This window comes from Hypanus sabinus, chromosome 2 (genome assembly GCF_030144855.1).
Source record: "Hypanus sabinus isolate sHypSab1 chromosome 2, sHypSab1.hap1, whole genome shotgun sequence".
Taxonomy (NCBI): domain Eukaryota; kingdom Metazoa; phylum Chordata; class Chondrichthyes; order Myliobatiformes; family Dasyatidae; genus Hypanus; species Hypanus sabinus.
The window spans coordinates 168,380,142-168,403,316 of NC_082707.1; the positions used below are offsets into that span (position 1 = coordinate 168,380,142).

Here is a 23,175-nt window from a genome sequence, read left to right on the forward strand (position 1 = left end):
GAGAAAGAGAACCAGACTAAACTTACAGATAGGGATGGGGTAAGGGGGGGGCAGGGGTATCAACAGATGTCCGAGTTGAATGTTCATGCCGGCAGGTAGAAGGCTACCCAAGCGGGAGATAAGGTATTGTCCATTACCAACTCTGCCCTGCATCGCATCTCCCGTATTTCACACACCTCTGCCAGCCCACCAGGGCTAGAGTCCCCCTGGTCCTCACCTATCACCCTACCAGCCTACAGATCCAACGTATGATCCTCCGTAACTTCCGCCACCTCCTACGGGATCCCACCACTAGACACATCTTCCCCTCCCCCCACTCTCGGCTTTCCGCAGGGATCGGTCCCTACGCGACTCCCTTGTCCATTCATTCTACCCCCCCCCCCCCATCCCTCCCCACGGACCTCCCTCCGGGCACTTATCCCTGCAAACGGAAGAAGTGCTACACCTGCCCCAACACTTCTTCCCTCACCACCATCCCAGTCCCCAGACAGTCCTTTCAGGTGAGGCACCACTTCACCTGTGAGTCATCTGGGGTGATATACTGTATCTGGTGCTCCCGATGTGGCCATTTATACACTGGGGAGACCCGCCGCAGACTGGGAGACCATTTCAACGAACACCGGCGCTCGGTCCTCCAGCAGTGGCGGGATCTCCCAGTGGCTACACACTTCAATTCCACAGACCGCTCCCACTCCGATATGTCTGTCTATGGCCTCCTCTACCGTCAAGATGAGGCCACATGCAGGGTGATGGAGCAATACCTTATCTCCCACCTAGGTAGCCTCCTACCTGCCGGCACGAACATCCAACTCACAGACCTCCGATGATACCCCTGCCCCCCCCCCCCCCACCCCCATCCCTATCTATAATTTTAGTCTGGTTCTCTTTCTCTCTCTTCCCCCCCCCACTATAATCTCCCCCCCCCCCCAGCCCTACCTTTCTTTCTCTTTTATTTCCCATAATTCTCCACCTTCCCCCTAGCCCATTTCCCTCCAGCCTATCACTTCCTAGCTCTCTACTTCATCCCTCCCCCCACTTCTAATGCCCCCTCGACCATCCCATGTTACTTCACTCCTGATGAAGGGTTTTGGCCCGAAACGTCGTCACTACCTCCTCCCATAGATGCTGTCTGGCCTGCTGAGTTCTGCCAGCATTTTGTGTTTTATTTCCAGCATCTGCAGATTCACTCGTGTTGCCCTTGAAATTTCAACCCTGTTGTGGCTTGAATGATGACATTGTTTTCCAGACAATGTCTCTTTAAACGAGCAGGCCAACGGCATCTACATTTGCAGCTGAATACTGCCCTGTTAAGTGAAATTCCAAAAAGCATCCTTTTATATATTATATACATTTATATATATAATATCCTTTTATATATTATATACATTTTTAAAAAAATGATAGAAACTCTAAAAGACAGTGTCTTAATAGAAAGAACTGTGAAAGCAGAAAAATTCTGGTGAAAGCTCTTGCTACTTACAGTTTCTTGTTTAAGAATGGACTGGAAACAATGTAGGGTTCCACGGTAACGTGGCTGATCAGGATTCTGTACCTGAAGTCGAACCTAGAAAACAAACACATGTCTAGAGAGGGAAGGGCCTGTCTGGGCACGATTCACAGCAAGGTACTTTGTTCCACAACTTGTACTTAAAACATAAATGCAATAATATTCAGATACAAATAGCATTCATTTAATTCTACAACTACTTAAAGTCATATGCCAAAGTCTGCATTCTACAAAGTTTATAAAAAGGTAATAAATACAATACTAGATGTGTTTAAAACTCCAGTGTTGTTTGTCATTGAAAGCTAAAAATCACATAGTATAGAGGAGAGAAATAAGGATATAACATCACTGTTTCTGTACTTACTAGAAATTCTCCTGTGATGAGGCTTATCTCTCATCACAAAGTACACTTTTGCTGTTAATGACGACTGTCCCTAGCTCAGAAAGTAAAGTAGTTAAATACAACAAACTTCACACATTACATGAAAATAGCAAGACAAGGAGGCTTCTAATGCATCAGTAACTTAGTTAAAACAAAACTCTGGCTGCCATTAAGCATAACATAGTTTAAAATGGTAGTTACTGTTTACCTACGCCAACAGTGTCGCCAAGTAAATATAACCGATTAGATTTGCACAAATAGCAATGTCAACTCTTGAGCCGTGAAGGGATGTTTTGCAGTTCTTGATGATCCCATCCCAATCTCTGCTTTAATTTTCCCTGGCTTCCTATATATGTGACTAGCAATTTGTTCCCAGGACTCAACCAAACATCAGATGCAGACAATCTATCTGAGCACAAGGAACCCTATCCTTTAGTCTTGCCCCTTCTCTTGGGAGGAAATAGTCAGACTTTGCTTCAGGTATCTGCTTGGTGCTGTGGTTGAGCAGAAAATCAAGCCTGCTTCTCAATCTACCACGATATGCTCTACCAAACACACCATCACTTTACAGATGGTGTGTTTAAACATTACCAATTTAAACAAAGGTTCTCCACCCTAACTTTTAAGAATTTAACAAAATAGCTAAGTGTGTCAAACAGCATCCGTAGAGACAAACAGATGGTCAACCTTTCGTATTGTAACTGCACATCACGAATGAGAGGGAGAGGGAAGACTGAGTATAGAGGTGGGACAGGCTGGATAGTCCACCTCTCACCTCTGTAAACTTCCCTCTACACTCTCTCCATCCTGATGCAGTCACAATACGAAACGTCCATCACCTCTTTGCCTCCACAGAATCTGCTTAACCTGCTGAGTTCTTCCAGCATTTTGCCCTCTCCTCCAAATTAAAGCACCTGCTGTTTCTTGGTGTCCATTTGAGAATATTAACGTCTCATTCTCAGTCATTACATTTCTTCCTGAAAGCACAACACTAGTTTCAGTTTCCACTGATCCCTCAAAAATGCTGATCTAATCAGTGCAAGTACATAATGTACATTTCCGTGGCCAATACGGACAAGATAATTTTTAAGACTGCACTGTTACAGTTTAATCCAATCAACAGCGCACTCAGCACTTCAGGGGTCACTCAAGGCCTACTGACGCTGCACTTAGTCAGCATGAATAAGGTGGTGGTGCCAAGGCCTCTGAGGGCAGAGATGTAGCTTAGAAGGACAATTTCCCCTCGACCCACTGAGAACAAACATAGAAGCAGCTGGTGCAGGTGGCATCAATTCAAAACTGCCACTTTCATAAAGTCAGGACACTTTCCTTACTGTACTTCTCATCACAAAATGTCATGGCCAGAAACCTGAAGATGTAACTACAGCTTCTGACAATTGTAACTCCATATTCTAGCCACTGTACTATTAATAGCCCTATAAAATCAGGTCCTCAAAGACAAGCATTTTAAGATGGGTCAACTTCATTTAAATTGGTTTTAAAAGACAAATGTAATATTTAAATCCATAAGCAGACCTTAATTTCAACATTTTCATTCACAAATATAAACTATTAAAACAACACAAAATAATGCTGAATTAGATTCACACAAGGGACTCTGGTCATAGTTCGAAAAAAAATTTATGGGCCTCTTGGAAAAGGTTTTGGCAACATAGCTTAGCAAAAAAAAACACCATTCTACTGAAATAAATATTCTCTCATTGACAGACATTCAATCATCCTGATCCGTTGAGAGGTCAAAATCCACAAAGGAGAGTAGTTAAATATTTAAATAACTAAAAGTAGATCTTATTCACGGCACCAATCAGATAATCATTATCTGGAATAGCTGAATGTGTTTGAATGAAAGCTAACTTTAACTTTACTATTCCAACAGCTTGTATAGTTGAATGTTTAAATATGTTTGGCAATAAAACAATTTATCATGAAGATAAGCAAAACTGTAAAAAAATTAAGATATTATTTGTTTTAAGTAAATTTCCTTTCGTAGTGGTGAGATTAGATGGGATTGCAAGCATTTCTTTAACAATATCAAAACTAAACTACATTAAAAAACTCACCTTTACTGTGTCGAAAGGATGCCCTACAAGAACACCAGCAACACCTACAGCAAACAAACAAAAACACAAATTTAAATTTTCAGCTACTATTGGACAGCCCTAGAAATGTAAATAGACCAACTACATATAAACATCAAATACATACGCAGTCTTTATTGAAGAAATTATTCAATGTGCTCATGTCACTGGGCAAAAAGATTAAACTTTAAAAAAATTGCACAGCAGAAGATTTTTGCGCACACTGGTTATTACAAATTGGAGGGAACACTGCTGGAGAGTGATAACTATTATAGCCATCATATTCAGTTTTATAACTGGTACACACAGCATCAAATCCATAGCTTTTTACTTAGGGTTGTCAAAAGAGGTTCTACGAAATCAAGATTATCCAATTTAGGAAAAAGTAGCAGCAAAGTCAAAAAATTCTACAGATGCTGGAAATCCAAAGCAACATCCACAAACTGGAGGAATTCAGCAGAATATGCATCCATGGAAATGAATAAACAGTCCAACTCCCGGGCTGACACTCTTCTTCAGGACTGGATTGGTGGGGGGAGAGAGAAGATGACAGAATAAAAAGCTGGGGGGGGGGGGTGGAAAAAAAAGAGGATAGAGAGTGGTAGATGAAGCGATGAAGCCAGCTGGGTGGCAAACATAAAGGGATAGAGAAGGAGGAATCTGATAGAAGAGGAGAGTGGACCATAGGAGAAAAGGAAAGAGAAGGATGACCCAGGAGGAGGTAATAGGTAAGTGATAAGAGGCCAGAGTGGGGACAGAAGAAAAGGGAGGGGGAGGGAATTTCATTTTACGGGGGGGGGGGGGCTTATTCATGCCATCAGGTTGGAGGCGCTGCTCTTCCAACCTGAAGGTGGCTTTATCATGGCACAAGAGGCAGCCCTGGACTTGTACATCAGAACAGGAACAGGAAAAATACAGCTCTTTCTCAATCATTCTCCAGTGGCCAAATTCAAAAACAAGTTGAATAAGTTTACTATTCCTTTTCTTTGGCTTGAATTTCTATTTATTTATTTATTTATAAAAATACTTTAACTCAGTTTGGATCTGTTATTTTTCAGTTTTTATTAGTGTTGACCAAAATGGGGTAATTTCAGTTTTAAAAATTCAAACTTCATTAATTTTAGGTCTCCACAAAATGCAGCTAAATTGACACTGTAGTAGAAAGCAGTTTGTGTCTTGTTTAGACCAGGTGCATTTTAAGTCATGTTCTTGTGAATTGTCTATTTCTCTTCCTGATCCTGTCCTTGATTCTGCTTTTAACTTTTCCCACCACCCTCAAGTGCATCCACCAAACAAATGGGACAGCTCAAATGAAGTTTAATATGAACAAACGGAGGCAATCTAGTAAGTTCTGAGGAGTTGCTATTATCAGCTAATAATGAATAGAACCAGGCATTTCACTTTTAAGACTTAGGAGGACTTAATAGAAAACCTAATAATTTTGAAGTATGTATTGAAAGAAAAAAATGTCTCCACTTGAGAAAGAATGGGTAAATCAAGAAGGCATAATTTTAATGTGAAGAGAGGAAAGTAGAGGTGGGCGGGATGGGGTGTTAGAAGTAATTTTATTTCTCCCACAGACAGTGGAACACGTCGTCAGGGTTGTAGGGGAGATGGGTATATAGGACCTAGAGCAGTACAACACAATACAGGTCCTCCAGCCCACAATGTTGTTCAGACCTTTTTAAAACTACTCCAAGACCAATCTAATGCTTCCTTCCCACATAGCTCTGCATTTTTTTTCCCACCCACGTGCCTAAGAGTTTCTTGAATGTCCCTAATGCAGTAGGTTCAAGGGGTTGCACAACATTGTGGGCCAAAGGGTCTGCACTACACTCTACTGTTCTACATTCAAGAGGGTTACTAATACACCCTACAGGAGCTGAGCCCAGGCCAGCTTTTGAGAGAAAAAAATAATGTAAGGCACGCTAAGGTGACATGCACAGAATTGTGAGGATTAAACACCAACACTGTCTACCTGAAAGGGCATGTTCTCCGAGCTCACTGTAAAGCTACAAGGTACGACATTTGGAGTATGTAACGATTTTATTTTTTACACAAAATGTTACAATAAATTATCCATTTACAGAGCAAGTCAATTAAAGCTAAAGTAACAATTTATCATATTCCTTTGAAAAGAGCTGATTAGAAAAACACGAGTTTCGTAAAGAGTAATTTAAAGGTCAGCTTAATTCAAATTGTTGTACAGAACTTCAAAGCTGGAAGCAAATACAGTAGATTTTGGTTAACCAGGACACATCAGGACCAGTACATTTTGGCCCAATTAAAGGACTGCCCCAATTGGTCAAAGTTTTGTGGAAATAGTTTTTAAAAGGTATGTTTAACAAAAAGTTGAGTAACAAATTATGTATTTAAATAAAATACAGAACAAATTAGAGCGCTACCAATGCCACTACAGTACTATAGAAAAAACTTAGTTCCTAATGATTTCGACAGAGGAGTTCATCTTGCGTATGCTATGTTCTTTTAATTGACTGTAAATCAACAAAACTATTGCAGGGAATGGACCGCCTTCATGCAAAGCTTTTGATGATTGCATCTTCCAAACCTTCATTTTCATTGCCATGACCTTCAAATTCTTTGTAGTTCCCAACTTGAGTAGTGAAATTGTTTCATTGTCAATCCCAGCTGCTTCTGGCAGCTCCAGCCCCCTAGCACTCGAAACCACAGTGGACAGAATACTTCCGAATCGTCACACTGCCCGTTTCTCAGCACAAATCACACACAAGAGTGTTTCACTCCAAGCACAGTGCAGTGACTAACAGCCACACAAGTGCACAAGACTGGGGCTACCTAGAAACTGTTCAGCAACGAGTCTCCTGTCCAAATCCAGTGATAGAGTGTTCCAAATAAATGAAGGGAATTCCAGTTATTTTCTCATTTAGATTTTTTTGTTCTTTGAAAGTTGTCCCAAATAAGCGGCTGTGCTGATTTGCCTAATTAACCCGAATCCACTGTATATTCAAGTCATCCTCCCAGCCCTGAAAAAATATCTAGCCAATCATTCCCAGGTCATTCTGCACTTTCTTAGGTGCCAACTCTCATCTCAAAACTAAATGCTTGTCCTTCATTTCACTGGTAAATGTCCTTAAATATTGAATATGGCAGTGAAATAAGTTAATGGTCCTCATCCTTATCAGTCAGTGGACTAAATGATTTTCTGTGTTACACCATTGTGTAAGGCAGCCGCTTGGCAGGGCTTTCACTTTCTTCTCTCCATTCATGCACTTTTGACCTATATAAGACCATAAGATATAGGAGCAGAAGTAGGTCATTCTATAGAAACCTACTCCATGATCAATCTAGCTCTTCCCTCCCTAACACAGCCCAACACACTCCAATTTTCTTGCATCTATTGCCCAAGTCCCTCTTCCTTACATAGTGGTGGGAATTCAACCCCGACCTTACAGCAGGCATTATTGCACTAACTATGCTATTGTGTTGCCCACCCTTACAACTCATGCACAATTGATCTCTGTATAGGAAAATAGGAATAGCAAGGCATAAATGACCAACCATAACAATCTGGTTTTAATGGAATTGCTTAAAGATAAGCATTACAGGTTTGCAAAACAAATCTCTAACTTTCTCTGAATGGTGGCAAATAATATTTACATTTTTAAGGCAGACCAATGCCCCATTTGTTGTTTCATCTAAAATACAGACTGCAATGCAGTTAACCTCCAATAGGTGTTCAAATGCTAGTTTCCACAAGCTTTAAATCAGAAGGAAATGGGATACCAATTGTGATCATGAGGCAGAGCAAAATGTAAATCCAAGTCTCCCCTCTTGAACTGTTGTACTTAGATGTATGGGAAAGTGAACAATTTGCATCACCTTATACACCAAATAATTTTAGTATTCTAATACTTCCCATGCTGAAATCTCAATGCAATTCTACACAGAAAAAAATAAGTTTCACAAATAAACATTCAGTATTACAGGCTGAGTCCCTCTTATCCAAAATTTCAAAATCTGAAAACCTCTGAAATCCAGGTGTTAGTTTTTCTTTTTAAAGTGCTGACATGATGACACAATAGAAAATTCCACAAGGCACTGGGAAGGTTCCTAAATTATGTGCAGGTTTCTATGCACCACAGATAATTCTTTGGTGCATGGCCAAGTGGTTAAGGCTTTGGGCTGGTGATCTGAAGGCCATTAGTTTCAGCGTGTGTGTCCTTGAGCAAGGCACTTAACCACACACTGCTCCTGCACGTTTATAACCCTGTGGTGGTGGCGGTCTGTGACAAGACAAGTGACCTCACACACGTAATGAACAAAAGTAAAAATACTGTATGAAGTGAAAAATGAAGATCTTGATTGTGTATTGAAAGAGTGGATTCATCAGCAGAGTGAACATATACCGCTTAATGACTGGCTGCTGAAATTTAAGAAAAGGCATTGCATTAAATTTTTAAAGCATCTGTTGGTCACGAAAATCTAGCACCAGTAAAAGTCTATGATGCTGATTGCATTTTTTTTTAAATATATACCTTAAAGTTCAAAATAATTTATCAGAGTACATAAATGTCAACCCAGAGATTCTTTCCCTGTGGGCATACTTAGCAAATGTATAGAACAATATCTGTAAACAGGATCTGCAGACTGTAAACAAATTGTGCAAATGCAGATAAATAAATAGCAATAACAAACAAGTGCAAATTAACAAGATTAAAGAGTCCTTAAATGAGTCTAGTTATCCCCCTTTGTCCAAGAGCCTGATGTTTGAGGGGTAGTAGGAACTGTTCTTGAACATGTGCATGAGTCCTGAGGCACTTGTACCTTCTACCTGAAGCAGCAACGAGAAAAGAGCATGGCCTTGGTGGTGAGGATCTTTGATGATGGATGCTGCTTTTCTATGGCATCGTTTCATGTAGATGCACTCAATGGCTGGGAGGGCTTTGCCTGTGATGTACTAGACCAAATCCATTACCTTTTGTAGTATTTTCCACTCAAGGACATTGGTGTTTCCATACCAGCCTGTGACGTAGCCAGTCAGCACACTTTCCACCACACATCTATAGAAGCTTGCCAAGGTTTTTGATGAAATGCTGAACCTTGCATTACAACATTAAATTTTAAAAGCATTTCTCATGAAAATCTAACACCAGAACCAGTCTACAATGTTGGTTATTTTACATAAAACCTTAAAAAAGTGTACTGTAACCTTTTAAACAAAACACGGCATCGTAGGTGTAAACCGAATGTCTGCTATTGTTTGATGTTGTTCAACAGCTGATTGAGGAATCAGCTGCACTGCTCACATTATATTAAATGGTGTGTAATAATTCTTACTGTTATGCACGTACGTGATGAATAAATGCAAGACGAAGTCTGATCACTGGTAGCACAAACTCAGAGTCAGATATCATCATGATCTCATGCAACCTTATTATATATTCCAAAACCTGAAAAAATACAAAACACTTTCAGCCCCAAGCACTTCAGATAAGAGGTACTCAACCTGTACATCAGGTTCCGAACATCACAATTTGATTTTTTTTTACTGCAATGTATTGAAGCTTGACAGCATATATTGAATTTAATTTCTGCTCAATACAGTCATCATCCTTTCCTTGAAAAAGTCTCCTCCAGCCTTTTAACACCCTGTCTTGTTTTCCAACATTCCCAGTTCTAACAAAGGTCCTTCAGCTTGAGAAGTTAACTCTTTCTCTTTCCACAGGTAGTGCCTAACTTGTTTGTTTCTGCTTGTTTTTATGTCAGCTGTTCAGCATTGTAAGTGCGGCAAGAAACTTAGATGAAACCACATAAATGACATTGAATCCTTGTTTTTTCTGGATAACCCTGGGTAATTTCTAAGGTAGGGAGGGACATGTTTGGCACAGTTCTGCAGGGCGAAGGGTTGTGCTGTAGGTTTTCTATGTTTTTCTACATTTTCTCTGGCTTTCGGCTGAATGCTCCTGGCTCTTCACAATTTTAGCCACACCATTCCATGTACTTTTGGGAACTTTGAATAGGAATAGTTTGAGCTTACATTTCAAATTTGAGCAGATATGTGTTTTATGTAGTTAGCAAGGTTAAAATTATAACCAACATTCCTGCCATTTCAAAAGTTGGAAGTCTATTTATTATCAAAGTACATATATTGTATGTTATCATATACTATCCTGAGATTTATTCCCCTGAAAATATTTAATATAAAGAAATATAATAGAATCTGTGAAAAAAAAACACACATAAACAAAGACTGACAAACAACCAATGCGCAAAAGACAAACTACAAATTTAAAAAAAATACTGAGAACAGGATTTGCAGAGACTCCTTAAAAGTTTGAGTCTGCAGGTCACAGAATCAGCTTAGAGTTGTGGTGAGTGAAATTATCCAGACCAGTCCAGAAGCCTGGTGGCAGTACTGAAACGCTTCCTGTACTGGTACACCCAGGGCTCTTGTACCTCCTGTCCGATGGTAGTAGCGAGAATAATAACTTAGTAGTGGACAGATCTCAGACTGATAAGTAGAACCCTGCCATACCATTCCTAGCAGTTATCTTTTTAAGCAATCACTCAAACCTTCCACTCCACATGGGTGGAGAAGCTAAAATGAGTGTCATCTGCAGTCTGATAACTGGCGCTGGATAGACCCCAGTTTTGGTGTGAAGGTGACATTCAATAAATAAATCAGTGATTCCATACAGGACAAGACTTTTGGCCTACCAAATTCAGATGCAGTTTGAGGAATTCCCCAACTGTTCTGCAAATCCCCTCCATGTTACTACTGGAGCAGAGCTAAAAATGAAAACACTATTGCAACAGGATTAAAAGTATTCTTCAGGCAGTGATGAAGGTGGAGAAATGGGAACACTCCTTCCTAACGTTTGTGCTTGTGTGTGCTCCCAAAGTGTGCCATCCCAAACAGTCCTCCTCCATTCTGAATGCTAATGAGCCAGGAAAGTGACAGATATTGAGATGCTGCAATTATACAAGCTTCCATTTCTTATTCAATGACAGCAAATGAACCACATTCCCAAAGAATATCTGTGATTTTTGTGTCTCAATATACTACATTCATACAAGTATATTTTAGCTGATTTGGTCACAATTGCTTTCATTAAATGAAGGTGTTATCAAAGTAGATATTTTCACTACACAGCAAAACACCATGAAAGGATGCTGGTAAACTTTTAAAGCACAGTGTTTTTAGCTCATCACTAATGAGAGTGTTGGCTGACATAAGCCATTGCTAACACTCCTGTAAATAAATCGCTCACTCACTGCTATGATGCCAACAATGATTCCAGTTTTGTACCCAGAACTCTGCAAGTGCAATATGTTAATGATGTTTCACTTCAACATACAATAGCACACCTGAAATGATACAAATTATTTAACAATTGAAATAACCCGGTGCTCACCACTTAATGAATCTGATTAAGTGCAGCAGTTCTGTAAACACATGCTTAGCCAATGTCAATCATAGTGCTGACTCTGCCAAGTCCGTTTCATACATCAACATGAAAAGCCGGCAGGCTTTTAGAATCAGAATCAGGTTTAATATCACCAGCATATTTCACGAAATTTGTTAACTTTCAGAATCAGAACTTAATGCATACAGACCACAAAAGAGCAACAGAACTATTTACATTAAGCTGATAATTATGTCTTACAGGTATAAAATCCCATAATTGTTGGAGAGAAGATTCGGCATGAAATCTAAAACTCTGCCAAACTTTTATAAATGTGTGGTGGAAAATATATTGACTGGCTGCTCAACAGCCTTATGTGGAAACACCAATGCTCTTTAATGAAAAATTCTACAAAAAGTGGTGGATATGGCCCCATCCATCATGGGTAAAACCCTCCCCACCACTAAGCGCATCTACCTAAAGTGTTGCAAGACAGCAGCATCTGTTATCAGGGACCCCCACCACCAGGTCATGCTCTCTTTGCTGCTGCATCAGGAAGGTACAGAAGCCTCAAGCCACCAGGTTCGGGAACAGTTATTAACCCCTTAGCCATTAGGTTTTTGAACCAGTGGCGTTAACTTCACTCACTCCATCCCTGAAATGGACCATGGACTCACTTTCAAGGATTCATCTTACATTCTCAATAGTTATTACTTATTCATTTATTATTTCTTTTTCCTTTTTGTACTTGCAGAGTTTGTTTTTTTGCACACTGGTTGAATGCTCAAGTTGGTGCAGTCTTTCATTGATTCTATCGAGGTTATTATTCTACTATGAATTTGAGTATGCCCACAAGAAAATGAATCTCAGGGTTGTATATGGTGACATACATGTACTTTGATAATAAATCTACTTCAAAATCACTAAAAACTATAATCCCACTCAAGTGACCGGATGGTGATGGGAGCTGGGGAAGAAAGAAGAAATATTCCACGATTTTCCATTTTGCAAACAAACACGACTGTAAAGTTTTGCTTAAACCTAAAGCTGTCGTTACAAGCTTCACAAGATTTCTTTCTCCTGTGCCTCTCACACAAATTAGAAATGTTTGTGACTGCTAAATTAACAACAAAAGACACACCTTCCTCATGCTGCCAAGAGTTTAGGAACAGATCGTGTATTTCGATACCAAGTTGAGACGGTCTTTCTGAAACTCTCAACTGCATTCTATAGTTGGCAATAACATTGGAACAAATGTGACTACGCACCTAATGTGTACGATCAAGATTCATTCATTAATTTTTCAGTTGACAGGATTCTGCATGAACTTGTTTTTTTTAAAAAAAAATTAGAGCAGAAATAAGCAACAAAGAAAAAAAAATCCCAGCTGTCATTCACAGAAGTCCATAAAATCATCTTTTAAGTCAATGAGTTTCAGACTGCTAGCACCATCTATGTGAAACATCATGTTCCTCTTCTCTTTTTTCTATCACTTTGGTTTTTGGGACAACACAACAAGCACTGGAGGAGCTCAGCAGGTCAGGCAGCTTTTAATCGAAAGAAATGGACTAAGACCCTTCATCTGGATATCTCCCTCCATAGAGGCTACCTGACCCATTTGAGTTCTTCCAGCACTCAGATTCCAGCATCTGGAGTCCTGAGCCTCCATTAGTTTTTGAGCCCTTTGCCCAGGCAAATAAAATAAACAGGAAGAACCTATCCAGACCTTGTATAAATTATATATTAATCAAATCTCTCCTCAGTGTTTTTGGTTCAAAAAGATAAACAGGCCCAATGTTCATTTTATCCCCCCGGCAAAATATGTAAATTTGTTTTGCGTCTACAAGTGCAATTAATTTTTCCTGTGATGTGCATCGATGAAAATTACTTGAATAGTGAAAACAGTGTCGTGAACAGTTCTGCTGGACTACGCTGCCTATTTTCTATACACTGGCAAATAAGAGTATACTGGCGGCCTTTTGAACCACCTGTCCTGCTATCTTGAGGATTCTGAATAAACATTCCTTCTGAAGCTCTCAGCGTCCTTCCATTTATTGTGCATTCCCTCACCGTGGATTTTCACCTCACCCTTCTCAGAATTAAACCATTTACTGGAAGGTCTTTTCAACTGACCAGTCCATCTTGATCTTCATGAAATCTAAAGCTTTCCTCCTCATTGTCACCTACACAATGAGTGTATTGTTTGCAAGTTCCTCTATCATGCATCTACACTCAAATATAAAATTAGTAATGTATATACGAGGGGTGATTGATAAGTTCATGGCCTAAAGTAGAAGGAGTCAATTTTAGAAAACCTAGCACATTTATTTTTCAACATAGTCCCCTCCTACATTTACACACTTAGTCCAGCGGTCATGGAGCATACGGATCTTGGACCTCCAGAAGGTGTCCAAAGCAGGGGTGATTGATACGTTTGTGGCCTAAGGTAGGAGATGAGTTATACAGCTCTCGTTATATGCACGTGCAGTTCAACTCTGGGAGTGATTATGATGAGTTAATAACTCATCAGGGGTGATAAGTTCGTGGCCAAAGGTAGGAGTTGAGTTATTAACTTCAAACTTTCTGCATAATCACTCAAAGAGTTGACCTGCATTTGCATGTAACGAAAGCTGTATAATTCATCTCCTACCCTGGGCCACAAACTTATCAATCAACCATCTGTGGACACTTTCTGGAGGTCCAAGATCCATAGGCTCCTCAACCACTGGACTAAAGCCCAATTTGTATTTCTGCAGCGCATCTATGCCATAGGTACTGCGTACCCTACATCGTGTACCTACGCCGTAGGGTGACATGCAACTCCCCAAAAAAGTAACTCATGCGTCGCAGCGATGCAGACTGCGACAACTGTGATTGGTCCGCTTGGTAGCATTGCATTTCCAGTTGCTTCTTCTCCGCCATGTCTGTACACCGATATGAAATAGATGAACCAAATCCTCAAATCTACTTGCCGACATGCGAAAATGTTTGAAATGCATTTCCTCGTCCATGTCTCTCACAAAGAAACTCACTGTGGCAAAGAAACCCCACTGCCAACTAGCATTTTGGCGCACACCAATGCATGCTCGCTACAGCGTACAGCGACACAGAAGTGAAAAATCAGGGCTACGGCATAGCCTATATGCACAAATCAGGAGGGGACTATCTTGAAAAATACATGTGCTAGGTTTTCTTAAAATTGACTCCTTCTACCTTAAGCCACAAACTTATCAATCACCCCTCGCATATTACAAAGAAACAAAAGGTACCAAGCACTGGACCCTATATAATCCCAATAGTATCAAGGTCCCCACCCACAATACTCCAGCCAACCATTACTAATCATAACTCTCCACCAGGCCAATATGTGTCACTATCCCCAAGTTCCCTTGGAATGCTTCTTTCTGATTATTTTTTTTTTAAAAAAACCACAGTTATTCAAAACCTTATTAAAACTTGTGTGGACCACCTCAAACATGCTGAGTTAACTGTTCAGATACAACCCTCGTCAATGGCACTGTTATGACTACTCTTACAGACATTCTAGCACAGGCATGGGCAAACTACGGCCCGTGGGCCATATGCGGCCCGTTAAGCTTTTTAATCCAACCCGCAGAACTTGATGAAATTATATTAATAAACCTTGTTAACGTTTTTTCCCCGCAATTCTGGCGTTTTCCCAATAGATGACGCACTCTATATACATTTGTGGCGACCCATTTCCTGGCACATCCGAACCGGCTCACAATTAGCCAGCGTTCCGGCGAAGGGAGATAGCCTGCGGGGATTTGCGAGCACAGAGCTTTGGAGCCTGTGCGCAGGGGGGGCAGGTTGAAGGAGGCTTAAAAGTGAGGCTGGGGATTTCGAATAAAGTTTTTTTCTTCGACTGCAGTTACCGAGTCCTTGTCGTAATTTTAGCGCTGCATGTAGCACACCGCTACACATTGACCTTTGTTGAGGTGCAGCGTACTACTCCACATTTGCGCTTTACTCTTTGTTCGGCTCAACCTATTTGTGTGAACAGGCGTTCAGCGTCATGAACATCAACAAAGCTAGCCACAGATCCAAGTTAACTGACCAACACCTCAGATCCATCCTGAGAATCGCCACAACAAAACTAAATCCAGACTTTGATGTGCTGGCTAAAAAGGGAGACCAACAACACTGTTCGCATTGAAATTAAAAATAAGTTTCTTCCTTGTGTTATGTAAAAAATGCATTTGAAAATATTTTTTTTCAATAAGCCTTACATGTTACATGTCATTTTTGTTAAGTGATGGACATGAGTAGTGCGCAGGTACACGTACGTTCTCAAAATAAAAAATGCGCTCCAGATCAAATAACGCGATCCGCATACTGGCGCGCTGTCACTGTTCTGTCCTTGTGCTGGTCGTTGTTGAGTTTTGGCACAGGGGACAATTGAATAAGAAGGAGCAGGACAAGTAGACCTGCATCTCCTACCGTTTTTGAAATAAAGACAGAGGAGAGTGATGATGATAATATCTTGAAGGATAACAGAATTTTCAGTGCTTTAAAATAATAACTGTTACTATTTAAAAAAGCTGTATTTTATTCATTTAATTTTCAGTGTTTTAAAAGTCATTTCAATAAATAGCTAAATACCATGGGACTTCAAAGACAGATATTTTGTTGTAATGCATTTGTTCATTTTCAATTGAAATTAAAGCACATGTTTTCTACATATCCCATGATATTTTATTTTCTCTTATGAGGTGTATTACCAAAACACTCCGTCCATCTGCTCCTGGTCCGGCCCCCCTGTCAAATTTTAGAACCCTTTGTGGCCCTCAAGTCAAAAAGTTTGCCCACCCCTGATCTAGCACCTTGACACGGAAGAGAGGTGAAACACAGATTCCAAAGGGAGAATATACTGTTGGCCTTTTGTTAAACAAGTGTTAAACAAAAGCAGACATTTACTGGAAATGGAATACAGAGCAAGCAGTGGTTGGAAAGTAAAAGATCTGGTTTTGCTTAACTGTATTTACAAATACAAAAAGTAATGTGAATAAGGCAGGTATGGCACATGATATTTTTGCTATTACTGAAACATGGCTTGAAGAATTGGCTATTTAAAAGTTCAGATTTCAAGGCTTACAGATGAGAAAGGAAATGTGCTTTCTAAATAACAGGAAATAGGTGTGCCATCACCAGCTGGGAAAGCAATCAAAGCTGCAGTTCATCAAATAGACCCAACAAGTTAGAAGAGACCGCAGCAGTTCAAGTTGAAAAATGAAGATAACAGCCTTACAAGTAACAAACATCTCCGAGGAAAATAACAAAAATCTGTAACAATCTTGTGATCCTGCACGTCACAGCTAAGATCTATGATGATTATGACACTATCAAGTTATGAAACAACGCAGTAAACAAAGAGCAAAGGATTAAAAAGTCTTGGCAGAAATAGTTATCAATAAATCAAAACATTCTTAAAAAAATGTTAACAGCTGGACTTAACATAAAATTCATTCTTTGTTTACAAATTGATGGTATTTAAATACCGGTAATAATCCATTCATTGGCAATAAAAGCAATCAAAACAATTCAGAATGCACTTTCAAAGAATGGTTTTAGCCTATGTAAAATGAAACCTAAACATAACTGAGCATTAGTCAGTGAAGGACCTCTTGGGTTACAATGATAATTAAATACAAAAGGTATTTATTCATGCTGTGGCAAATCAGACTGGATTTGACCCTCTGTTTGGAATTGGTGTTGTCAGTCCTCACCCAACTATATCTACCTGGGTTGGAGCAGAGGGCTCAGGTCACCTGGCCTTGGCACTCTTGACTCCATTGGCCCGACAAGCATCAACGAGATCTCAGACACCTTCCCAAAAACTAAAGGATGATTCTGTCATCATGGACCCTCACATTTTTCTTTTGCAGAGATGCACAATTTGAAAATGGTTCTGTAGACTCCCCAAAGCAGGCCACATTCCCAAATTATTCTGTGACTACAAACCACAACAGGTACCTGAACTAAGGACTTCTACTCAGTTACTTGCAGTCTCAATCCAGACATATTCCCAACTGGGAAAGGCAGCAGCGTCTGGTTGCCATTGCGCGTTTCCTTCTTCGGACTCTTACTCGGGACATTTCCAGTAATTGTATCAGTGTCATAACAATAGCATATTGCTTATATAAGCTTACACACACACACACACTCAACTCTCTCAACTGAACACCACTCCACTCCCTTTGCAACTTTTGCTCATTTCCTTCTCAATTCCTGTTAAACACTGTTTACATTTACATTATTTACTGTATTGTAATTTGCCCTTTACTGTGCCTATTGTCATGTGTATTAATTATTGTACTGCTTTGCACTGTTTAGTGCACTTTATGTAGTCCCATGTAGGTCTGAAGTCTAACGTAGTTTTGTTTTTTCATGTAGTCTAGTGTAGTTTTGTGTTGTTTCATGTAGCACCAGGGTCCTGGACAAACGTTGTTTTGTTTTTACTGTGTACTGTACCAGCAGTTATGGTTGAAATGACAATAAAAGCCACTTGACTTGAATAAGCGCCACACCCCACTTTACAATATTATAGCATATACCAAAATTAAGAACAAATTTTCTTTTAAAAATAACAGACTTCAAAGTCTCTGAAATGTGCACACACATCCACTGAAAAACCCAAAGACATTGCTTGCTAAACTTAAATACACGAATAGTTTGAGAGAGATTTGGTGGTATGACATCCAATAAATGTAATGACAAGTTATTTTAATTGATTTGCGTCATCAACAAATCACAGCTTTGCACGGATACAATAAAAGTTTTAGAAATACAAGAATCTAAATTCTCTCAGTTCCAAAAAAGAGCTTGTGCAGAAATTCACCCTCACTTATGCTAAACACAGATATTGAGGGGCAGCTGCAGATGGCACTCCGTTCCTGAAACTCAATTCCACTTACTCCAGTGCAGCTGCTCTGATATGCACACAACTAAAAATGAATTTCCAACTCAGTTTAGTGAAAGTGAAACATGCCAAGACTAGACAAAGAGACTTCACTACCTTTACCAAGTAAAAGGAAACCAATAAATTGATTTTGCATTTCACCTGAGGTTTGAACAGCAAGTTATCCTTTTTGAGTACAGTATCTCATACCACTTATTTACTTACAACAAACAAGAAAAAAAATCTCCAGATGCTGGAAATCCAAAGCAACACACACTAAATGCTGGATGAACTCAGCAGGCCAGGCAACATCTATAGAAAAGAGTAAACAGCTGACATTTTGGGCCAAGACCTTACATCAGGATTCACGTGTTGCCAACTTGATGGATCTTTCTGTTTAATATTCCCACCGTCCTTTTTATTCCATATTCCCTTACGAGTCCTTCCGAAGTGTTTTTATTAGGATTAAATTCTATCTGTCATTGCTCTGCCTATCTTGTCAGCAACATTAACAAAACCATACTGACTATCTGATAGTCTCTGCCTTTACAAGTGTACATTAATCATATCTTCATTTTTCCCCAATATCTTCCCCAATATTAACATTACTCATCCTTTGGATTAGTAATCCTTATCCTTAGGATTAAATAATCCTAACATTGGTTTATCCTTTCTACCTTTCTTGAACACCACGGCACGCAGTGGTTAGCACGATGCTATTGCAGCTTGGTCGAAAGAGTTTGGAGTTCAGTCCCGGCGCCCTATGCAAGGAGTCCTCCCCATGGAATGCAAGGGAGGAACCAAAGACATACCAGATAAGTTAACTGGTCATTGTATAATTGGCTCACAATTAGGTTAGGGTTAAATCAGAATCATTGGGGGTTGCAGGTGGTGTGGCTCAAAGGACCAAAAGAACCTGTTCTGCAGTACATCTTTAAATAAATAAATAAACAAACAAACAAATAAATAAAGCTATTCGTAAGCATGGAGATATGCATTTTCAAGCTTTTGTATCACCTGGCCAATGGGGGAGAGAAGGAGAGAATGTTTGCAGTAGGCACGGGGTCTTTGATTATGCTGACTGCTTTACTAAGGCAGTGAGAAGTTTGGAGAGACAATTGGGGGAGTCTGGTCTTTGAGACCAACTCAAATCTCAGTCATCTGCCACCTTCCTGCTCCCTATAGCCAGAGGGGCAGGACTGGAGTAATCCCTGACATCATACTGGAGCAAATTCCCGACATTATACGGCTGGATCCCTTCACCAAGATTGTTTACAGCTGAACGCCTAAAGCTCACCCACGACATCAGCATCTTACAGTACCTTGTTCCACCCAGACCCCCAGGTGATTATAACACTATTACCCCTCACAAATACCCCTCCCCACCCAGGTCTCCCAGTGCCAACCCTCAATGTGGGTCTCAGCTGAATGTGTAAACACTATAAACAGAGACATTCACTCCATCCTCAGACTTTGATATCCAATGATTCCTCCCCCTTGCAGTAGGTGGTGTCTCCTCCAAGGCAGAGTATAAAGTAAACGGCAGGATACCTGATAGTGTGGAGCAGCAGAGGGATCTGAGGGTACGTGTCCACAGATCCCTGAAAGTTGCCTCACAGGTAGATAGGGTGGTTAAGAAAGCTTATGGGGTGTTAGCTTTCATAAGTCGAGGAATAGAGTTTAAGAGATGCGATGTAATGATGCAGCTCTATAAAACTCTAGTTAGGCTACACTTGGAGTACTGTGTCCAGTTCTGGTCACCTCACTATAGGAAGGATGTGGAAGCATTGGAAAAGGTACAGAGGAGATTTACCAGGATGCTGCCTGGTTTAGAAAGTATGGATTATGATCAGAGATTAAGGGAGCTAGGGCTTTACTCTTTGGAGAGAAAGAGGATGAGAGGAGACATGATAGAGGTGTACAAGATATTAAGAGGAAGAGACAGAGTGGACAGCCAGCGCCTCTTCCCCAGGGCACCACTGCTCAGTACAAGAGGACATGGCTTTAAGGTAAGGGGAGGGAGTTCAAGGGGGATATCAGAGGAAGGTTTTCACTCAGCAAGTGGTTGGTACGTAGAATGCTCTGCCTGAATCAGTGGTGGAGGCAGATACACTAGTGAAGTTTAAGAGACTACTAGACAGGTATATGGAGGAACTTAAGGTGGGGGGTTATATGGGAGGCAGGGTTTGAGGGTCAGCATAACATTGTGGGCTGAAGGGCCTGTAATGTGCTGTACTATTCTATGTTCTGTTCACTAGTTATACTCTTAACCTTAACACACTGATAAAATACTCTTAACCTTAACACACTGAGACTTCCTTCTATCTTAGCAAGCAGAGGTTTCTTTAAACTATCTCCTGCCCCTTCACAAAGCTCCTCTCAAGTTGTCAATACTCTATGCCTGACAAGTGCTTCATTTTTTTCCTCTTTACCCATTTCTTGATATCCCTTGACATCCAGAGATCCATAGACACATGGTCCCCTCTTTGGGAACATTTTGGCCCCAAGCACTCATTTCACTGCTGAATGTGTCCCATTTGTCAACTTGCAAGCAGCTGTTGCCAGTCTACCTTCTCCAGGTCCTTCATGGCATTGAAACCCATCGTCCCTCAATTCAGGACCCTAATTTCTGGACCTTCCTGTCCCTTTCCTCATGATATTGAATTTTTTTTTCCCAGAGCCACCCCCATCTGTAGTAGGAACAGGATATGGGAATCTACATAGAACTTGGACACACTTTAATTAAAAAAAAATCAACTAGGCAATTTCAGTTAATATCAGAAAAACAGAAATCCTAAGATGTTATTAATCTCTGGAAATGTACACAAACAGATTAGTTAATCAATACTGCAATGCCAACTTAAGTTTGTGTCCCACCTCCCCCTTTGTCCAATACCACACATGATGGTTCTCAACATGGAATGCCAAGTCATCAGCTCGAGCCTTCTTCTAGCCCGGTCTGCGTCAGCAATAATATCACACTCCCAAGTGCTGATCAAATTCCTTGCATTAAAGAGGGTGTAACTTCCAGTTTCTTGTCATGTTCATGCCTGCCCCAATTCCACTTCCGTTCAACTGCACCTCCCAAAAATATAATTTTAAGGCCTTGCTCCTTAACATGCAGCCTAGCTCCCTAAACTGCAGGACCTCTTCCCTCTTTACCCATGTTATTAGTACCAATATGACAGACGACAGGTTACAGAGTTACCGATTTAAAATTACAGCTGTGCTACACTTGCTAAGCATTTTTTTCAAAAAAGGAGATGCATTACAGTTGAATTGGTCTCACACTGATGTGATGACTATAAATAATTCATACAGCTTTACAAAGAACCCTAATTAACTGCAAGTTTTCTACCAGACCTCAAATTTTGTTTTCAACTTTAACAACTAAAGAATTCAGCATAAAGAACTGCACAAGCAGTATTACCTGAAAACTCAAGATACCCATACAAGCCCGTTATATAAGGGAGCAGAATTCAGCCCATCGAGTCAGTTCTGCCATTTCATCTCGGCTCATTTATTATCCAGCTGCTCAACCCCATTCTCCTGCCTTCTCACCAAAATCTAATCAAGAACCTATCAGCCTCCACTTTAAATATACCCACTGATCGGTCTTCACAGCTGTCTGTGACAATGAATTCCACATATTCACCACCCTCTGGCTGAAGAAATTCTTCATCTCTGTTCTAAAGGGACCTCCTTTAATTCTGAGTTGCGTCCTCTGGTCCTGGACTTCCCCACTGTAGGAAACACCCGCTCCACTGAGATTTCTCAATATTTGATAGGATTCAACCAGATTTCCCCACCTCACCCCGTTCTTCTAAGCTCATGAGTCCCAGAGTCATCTCATGATCCTGATATTTTTAACCCTTTTGCTCCCAGAATCATTCTCACCAACCTCCTCTAGACCCTCCTCCACAGCTCACCCTCTCATTAAGCTTTGAGAATTACAAGCTAAACACCTGGAAGAGGACACGGCATGTCAAGGAAAGCCTGATAAGGGAAATACCTCGCGGAGTCCAACAGAAACTCAACGTTCCAGCCTGACTCCTGCAGTTTGATGTCATCCGATGCATTTGATTAGATCATACCACCTCACACCCAGCTACTTGGTATTTTTAATGACTCCCAGCCCTCATAATGTGGTTCAATAAATGCATATTTATACATCGTTCGTGTCTACTCTTTCTGTGTAATTAAATATGGAACGTGGATATCCAACTTTAAAATGATGCCGATCAGTTTTGCTGATTTAATTTTCAAGAGCAAGATTTGCGTTTTACGTAAATACGCAAAAAGAAGTTCCAATAGTTTCGACTCACTGCCGATGTATTCTCAATCACTGAGTATAAATAATGAATAAATATTAATAAAGCCTATGCCAAACAAATAAAAAGTGCTATTTACAGGGTACAAACGTGGCTCCGCCGAGACTCCAGACAAATCAGCATATGGATGCAACATCGTACATGGTTAATTTTTTTTTAATTCTGCATCAAACACTTCAAGTTTGTTGCCAAGAATGCATCAGCTACCGATACGGATTTCCACGTACATTAATGCTATTAATAGCCACGAGGAGGATCGGGGCAGGCAACTTCGTTTATCCCCCCTGTAACAAGGCAGAATCTGGGAATAATCCCAGGATTTCAGACCAGATTCGACACAAGCTTTGTCGCCGAATGGAGTCTTCGTTCAGGTCGCCACTGCCTAATGGGCTGGGAAGGAGAAGCGAGAGGCTCCCAGCCGCCGGCAGAGCTCGCCTTGCCCCGGTCTGAGCGAGTCAGCCGCCGCCAAGCTGACCTTGAAGCGGAGCGCGGCCCCACCGGCACCCGCAAGTCAAGGCATCGCTCGGTAAATACGTGGCATCCGCTCGGCTT

The 23,175-nt window shown here is 40.6% G+C and overlaps 1 protein-coding gene across 3 annotated transcripts in view; it reads right to left on the minus strand.

Annotated features, from left to right (window-relative positions):
* The window catches only part of LOC132386753 (mitochondrial basic amino acids transporter), a 39,404-nt gene that overhangs the window by 15,845 nt on the left and 384 nt on the right, over positions 1-23,175 (minus strand). Inside the window, exons 2-4 of one of the 3 annotated variants that reach the window (XM_059959105.1) lie at positions 3,971-4,014; positions 1,872-1,941; positions 1,481-1,564 (exon numbers count right to left, since the gene is read on the minus strand). Coding sequence is in view for 1 of the 3 variants with exons in the window: in XM_059959093.1 (XP_059815076.1) it covers positions 1,481-1,564; positions 3,971-4,014 (128 nt within the window). In the remaining 2 variants the exon portion in view is untranslated. Of the gene's footprint in view, positions 1-1,480; positions 1,565-1,871; positions 4,015-23,175 lie in introns of all 3 variants that reach the window. The other 2 variants (XM_059959093.1, XM_059959098.1) reach the window with 2 other exon arrangements.